General features: G+C 55.2%; 1 protein-coding gene across 1 annotated transcript in view; it reads left to right on the top strand.

Annotated features, from left to right (window-relative positions):
* Positions 1-743: 743 nt before the first annotated feature.
* The window catches only part of THEMIS2 (thymocyte selection associated family member 2), a 7,654-nt gene continuing 1,776 nt past the window's right edge, over positions 744-6,621 (top strand). The window contains exons 1-4 of the mRNA XM_009893017.1: positions 744-837; positions 5,681-5,821; positions 5,920-6,120; positions 6,454-6,555. Of these exons, the coding sequence (XP_009891319.1) occupies positions 744-837; positions 5,681-5,821; positions 5,920-6,120; positions 6,454-6,555 (538 nt within the window). The remainder of the gene's footprint in view (positions 838-5,680; positions 5,822-5,919; positions 6,121-6,453; positions 6,556-6,621) is intronic.

Genomic DNA, 6,621 nt, shown 5'->3' with positions numbered 1-6,621 from the left:
TGTCTGCTTTTGCAAAGGACAGCGCCCATCTCTGTGGGAGAGTGTGACGAGTGCTGCGGCCTGTCTGGAGGCATGGGAATTTAGCTCTACCTTTCCCAAGTCTGATGCCACCACGGTGACACACCGTCCAGACCCACAAACTCTCCTCCCCATGCTGAACACAGCCAGAGCACGATGCACAGGATATTTGTGCTGGGGGCAAGCCAAGTCTAAAAGCCCAGAGGTGAACAGGATGGAGGTGCCTGTGTGTTTGTAAGGGGTGAGGGCTGTCTGGACACAGCCCTTCACTTTCTCTGGCATGGTCTGTGTGGACCTGCCCTCTTCTTCATGGCACCATTGCTCTGTCTGGCCCAGCTGCAGAGAAGCAGGGAAGGCTAATATAAGGGAGATGTGCAATGGGGCCAACCTGGGTAGGACAAGCCGGAGCATTGGTCCAGCCAGGACAACACCACAGCAGAGCTGGGGTGGGGTCTGTACCTTCACCCACCCTCAGCACCAACAGCACTACCAGGACCGGGACTGGGGGACACCAAACTGTGATGGGTGATAAGGACCAGGAAGAGGGTTGTCCCAGCAGCACATCGCTCAGTCGGTGCAGGCTGGGGACCTGCCAGCAGTGTTGAATCTATCACCAGAGAAGGAACTTATCATTGCCAGAAGCAGAAGTGAAATCAGAACCCGGAGCTGCTTCTCACGCGGTTCCCCTCTCTGCAGAGTGCCCTGGAGCACCCAGCAGCACGGCCATGGAGCCCCTCTCCTTCCAGGAATACATCTGCTCCCTGGACCCCACCACCCTGCCCCGTGTCCTCAGGATTTGCGCCGGTGTCTACTTCCAAGGTGAGTGCTGTCTGCCCGCTGCTTGCAAAGGGTGCCCCAAGGTGCCCTACTTCCCCCTGCCATACCGCTGCAGCCTGGGCTCCCCCCTCCTGCCTTCAAGGGGCTGGCATCCCCCAGGGAGAGTCACAGGTCCTTGTGCCACCACCAGACACTGGTGTCTAAGGCAGAGCTGCTTACAAAAAACATTCTCTCCTACACCCAGTGCCCACCCAGCTGAGTGTCCCAGTGCGTTCAGTCATGCTGCTAGGAAAGGGGTGGGGCACCAAAAACCATCCAAGCTGGTCCTCCGCTTCATGCTCAGCTCTCATCCCAGGCAGTGAATCACCCGCTAGTGGTGGGTCTGGCAGGGATGGAGCTGCATCCCTCCAGGGGCTGGAGGAAGGTGGGATGGCATTGCCACTGGCCTCGGTGTAAGGAGTCCAGCAAGGGTGCAGAGACCAGCATGGTCCGAGCTCTCTACTTCTTCCTGGGCCATGACCCTGGAGACATTTTATGTTGAAGAGAAGCCTTGACCAACCTCAGCTGGTGGCAATGGTGGTGGTGAAATGGAGTCAGAAATTAGCTAATGCTTTTGTTGGATTTCTGGGGCTCCCAAAAAAGCTGGGAATGCACAGCAGGATCCTAGCAACAACAGTGTGGCAATTACCATCAGGACTTGTAGGATTTGTAGCCTCTGTGTAGGTTACACTGACTTTTAAAGAGTAGAAGTGTTTGGGGTGGTCTCACTCTGCTTGTCTGTAGCTCAGTTACAGTGGATGTTTATCTTTCACAAAGACTTTTTGTGGCCTTGATAACATCTTAACATTGCTAAACAAGTAAAAATGGCACTGTTCCAACAGCAGCAGTCAAATTGTTTAGCAATTTCTGGTAGTCATGGCAAGGTAGCTGATGCTTTCTGCTTTGCATAGCAAGGGGTCATGAATTCATCTCAGGGAGGGGAGAAGTTCAGGGCTGCACAGAAGGTTTGGTAGCAGCTTAATGAATGGAAAGATTTAAGGGCAGAGGAGGGTATTGCTTGTGTTGGAGGGTATCGTGATGTGGTAGTCTACCCCCGTCCCTTTGCAATGTGATCAACTGCTGATTTTTTCCTGATGCGTTTCTCATCTGAGTTACATCAGTTCAGCCTCCAGCCATTCCCTCTGTGCTCTTCTGCACTGCTTTTCTTTTCTGTTATGACCCCTGCACAGTTACCAGCACTGGAAGCTTTCCAGGACATAGGCTGTACAAGCTTCCAGCTATTCCTGATTCCTTAGAAATAAGAATCAGCCCAATAAAGACCCCTCGGCCAACCTCCTGGTTGTGTATTGCCTTGGCTGCTGGCAAATGGTGCTGGACCTTGCAGGCAGATCAGAGTGCACTGGGGATCGATCCGCGTTGCACCCTGCAGATGTGCTGTCCTGCGCTGGTGTTGTTTCTTGAATACCTCTGGATTTCCTGCCACTACTGATCATCTTACTACTTCTCGGATTTTGTTAGCAAAACTTTGGGTGGGTCCCCAAGATGCTAAACAACCGCTGCTCATCTCAGCCCCTTCTTGGGCACCTCTCCCAGCCACACACTCCTCACCTCCTCTGTGTTCTTGATCCTGTTGTATGTTGCAAAACCACTCTGGCTTGGTGCTGTGGTGGAGCTGAAGAGTGCTTTGGGGTCCTGTGCAGAGCATCTACAGCCATGTGTGTCTGTGTGTCTTGCTGCCAGCCAAGGGGACAAGCCATGCCACATGTGCATGGAGTTAACCAGGTCTCTGCACCTAGGGTGTGAGGCATCTCTGCAGCAGTGAGGCGGTGCAGCCCGGCTGTGTGTTTCCCCCCCCTTTCAGGCTGTACCCTCGATGCTGTTACAGCATGACAGGGCAGAGGAGGGCTAGAGGAGGGGAGCTGGGGCTTACACAACATGCAGTGCTTTCTGAAACTTCCTGGCTTTCACCCACTTCTTCCTGTGGTATATTTTTTCACATTTTTTTCCACTTCGAGTTTTCCCCTGCTCCTAGAGGGCAGATGCTCTCCTGGCCAGTCCCAACTACACTCCACTGGTGAGCAGTGGTCAGTGGTGCAGCAGTGCCTGCAGCACTCTCCGTCCCCCTGTGCTCAGGCACCAATACCCAGCACAGGCACACCAGCCCGTCTGCAGCAGCCAGACAGTGTCTGTCCTGCCCAAACCTGCCGGGGTGGCTGTGTGTGCCAGGGCCCTACACCAACATGTTCCCACTGTCACCAAAGGCACCAGCTCGCCCCGCTCAGCAGGTGAATCTGTGCCAGCCTCACCTCTGCCCACCGCTGAGCCCATGGACCAGCTCTGCCCTCCTTCCCCAGCACCCTCCACCCCCTTCCCATGGCCCTCTTCTGCAGTGCCAGGGGTTGGGGATCCCCTTGGCCCCACCATAGCCACAGGCACTGGGGCTCCCACAGGGATGTCCATGCACCCGTGAGTGCCGGGACACTTGGGCTTAGCTCATGTCCCAGCAGGACAAAGCCTGTGGCCAGGGCCAGGCTATGGGTCAGCCCTCTCCCCGCTGCCCCAGGGACCTCATCACAGCTGGCCAGGTAGAAGGGCTCCCATGATGTAACTGACATTTGTTAATGGCACACACCATGAATCCCTGTGATGGGACTCACTAAATCACTGAGGTTGGCAGGGAACTTTAGAGACCATTCAGGCTAACCCCCAACTCAAGCAGGGTCAGCAGGAGCTGGTTGCTCAGGACTTTGTTGGGCTGGATTTTGAATATCTCCAGTGATGGAGATTCCACAAACACTTTGGGCAACCTGTCCCAGTGCTTGACCACCATCACAGTAAAAAAATGTTTTCTTACATTCAGAGGAAGTTTCATGTGTTCCAGTTTGTGCTCATGGCCTCCAGTCACTGCACTGGGCACCACTGAGAAGAGCCTGGCTTTGGATTCTCCTTTCAGATATTTGTATATGTTGATGAGATTCCCTCCAAGCCTTGTCTTCTCCCAGCTGAACAGTCCCAGCTCTCCCAGCCTTTCCTCACAGGAGACATGCTCCAGTCCCTTCGTCATCCTTGTGGCCCTTTGTTGGACTCTCTCCAGTATGTCCATGTCTCTCTCATACTGGGGAGCCCAGCAGTGGGCACACAGCAGTGGGCACAGCACCCCAGGGCGGGCCTCACCAGTGCTGAGCAGAGGGGAAGGATCACCTCCCTCGACCTGCTGGCCATACTTTGCCTACTGCAGCCCAGGACACCATACGTCACCTTTGCAGCAAGGGCATGTTGCTGGCTCATGTACAGCCTGGTGTCCAGAAAAGAAAAGAAAAGAACCCCCAGGCTCTTTTCTCCCAAGCTACTTTCCAGCTGGGTGGCCCCCAGCATGTGCTGGTGCCAGGGGTTGTTCCTTCCCACGGGCAGGACTTTGCACTTCTCCTTGTTGAACTGCATGAGGTTCCTGTCAGGCCATTCCTCCAGCCCATAGAAGTCCCTCTGGCTTGGCAGCACAACCCTCTGGCCTGTTGGCCTCTCCTCCCAGTTTTGTGTCATCTGCAGACTTGCCAAGAGTGCACTCTGTCCCATCATCCAGATCATTAACAAAGAAGTTAAACAGGACTGGACCCAGTATTGATCCCTGGGGCACACTGCTAGTGACTGGCCTCCAAGTAGATTTGGTACCACTGATCATGGCCCTCTGGGCCCAGCAGTTCAGCCAGGTTTCAGTCCACCCCAGTGTCTGCTCATCCAACCCATTCTTCATCAGCTTCTCTATGAGGATGTGACAGGAGACATAGTGCCAAAAGCCTTACTGAGATCAAGGTAAACAATACTGACTGCTCTTCTCTTGTCCACCAAGCCAGTCACCTCATTGTAGGTGGTCAGGTTGAATAAGCATGATTTCCATACTAAGCGCAATCACCTTTTCATCCTTCATGTATTTGGTAATTGTTTCCAGAATTATCTGCTCCATCACCTTCCCAGGATTTGAGGGGGGCATGACTGGTCAGTAGGTCCTTCTCCTGCCTGACATTTGCTTTTTTTCCCAGTCCTCAGGAGCCTCTTTCAACTGCCCATGATGTCTCAAAGATAACAGAGAGTGGCCTCACAAAGTCAGCACTTGTGGGGGCATCCCAACAGGCCCCACAGGCTTATGTATGTCTGCTTAGGGCTCCCTTACCCAGCCCTCCTCCACCAAGGGCAGGTTTTCCTTGCTCCAACTTTCCCCCTGGTCTCAGGGGGATTCCTGAAGGCTGGTCGTACCTGTGAAGACTGAGGTCAAGAAGGCGTTGAGTACATCTGCCTTCACTGTGTCCTTTGTCACCAGGTCCCCTGCCACATTCAAGCAGCAGACCTGCATTTTTCCCAGTCTGCCTTTTGCTGTTGATCTACTCGTAGAAGCCTTTTCTGTTGCCCTTCACATCCCTTGACAGATTCATCTCCATGCAGGCTTTGGCTTTCCTAATCCCATACCTGCATGCTAGACCTTGTCTCTGTGTTCCTCCTGCTCCACCTGTCCTGCTGCCACCATTTGTGTAGGCACTTCCTTCGTAAGTGAGTTCAGTCAGGAGCTCCCAAGTGTTGGACAGGAGCATTAACCATCTGCAGGTATTCTGAGGAAGCAGTAAAGGACAGCTTACAGAGGGTGGTGAGGCACTGGAACAGGTTGGCCAGGGAAGTTGTGGATGCCCCATCACTGGAAATGTTCAAGGTCAGGTTGGATGGGGCTTTGAGCAACCTTATCTAGTGGAAGGTGTCCCTGCAGGGGACATGTCCAGGGCAGAAGGTTTGGACCAGATGATCTGCAAAGGTCTTTGCCAACCCAAACCATTCTGTGATTCTATGAAATGCTAGTAGAGGCATCTTCTTCGAGCACATCTCCCTCCTCACCCTCCAGGGTCCGTGTATGAGATATCAGGCAATGAATGCTGCTTGTCAACGGGCGACCTGCTGAAAATCATGGCTGTGACACTGCAGAAGGTCATTTGCGAGGACACAGAGACAGGGCAGACAACAGAGCTGCCACCAACGTTTAAGGGTGAGCAGAGCTGTCCTGTCCCAGCCTGAACCAACGGGTGCCCTCATCCCAGGGGAGACCTTTGCAGACCTTGTGGGCTTAGTTTCATTGTCCCACAGGTCTTTTCCAGCCTGCCCAAGCCCCGGGACCATACCCAACACCGCAGAGACCGTTCCTGGAGGGCAGCAGGCAGCAGGGCCTGACACTGCACCAGGTGCTGGGGCAGTGGGACGGGCGGCCACAGCCCCTGCTGTGCCCCGCCATCAGCCCCCACATCCTGCTCCTGCACCCTGTCTACGAGGTGCACGCCGCCATGCACCGTGAGTCTGGACAGGGCTGGTGGGGTGCTGGGGGTTTGGGGCAGGGGGCTGTGTGGTCAGGGCAGGGATGCTGCAGGGTCAGGGTAAGGATGTTGCAGGATCAGAGTTGGGGCGCTGAGGGGTTGGGGGGAGAGGCTGTGGGGTCGTGGTGGGGATGCTGTGGGGCTGGGACAGGGGTGCTGCAGATTTGGGGCCCTACACCGTTTTGGTGCTGGGACCCCGATGCACAGGGCATGGGTGGCTGCGGGTGAGGGTGCAGGCGGTGGAGGGTCTCTCCCACTTGGGGCTAGGGAGAGGCCGAATGCAGGGACAGGGCAGGTCTGCCCCCCACAGTTCGTCGGGATGTGGTGAAGATCCCCTCCACGCTGGAGGTGGATGTGGAGGACGTCACGGAGGAGGCGCAGCACATTCACTTCGCCCAGCCGCTGCTGCTGAGTGAGGTGCTGGGGATGGAAAAGGCACTGCCAGCCCAGGCTGAGATCCTGGAGGGGCCGGCCGGCC

Source organism: Charadrius vociferus, unplaced genomic scaffold (genome assembly GCF_000708025.1).
Source record: "Charadrius vociferus isolate BGI_N301 unplaced genomic scaffold, ASM70802v2 scaffold459, whole genome shotgun sequence".
In the NCBI taxonomy this organism is placed as follows: Eukaryota; Metazoa; Chordata; class Aves; order Charadriiformes; family Charadriidae; genus Charadrius; species Charadrius vociferus.
This window is presented reverse-complemented; position numbering and strand designations above follow the sequence as displayed.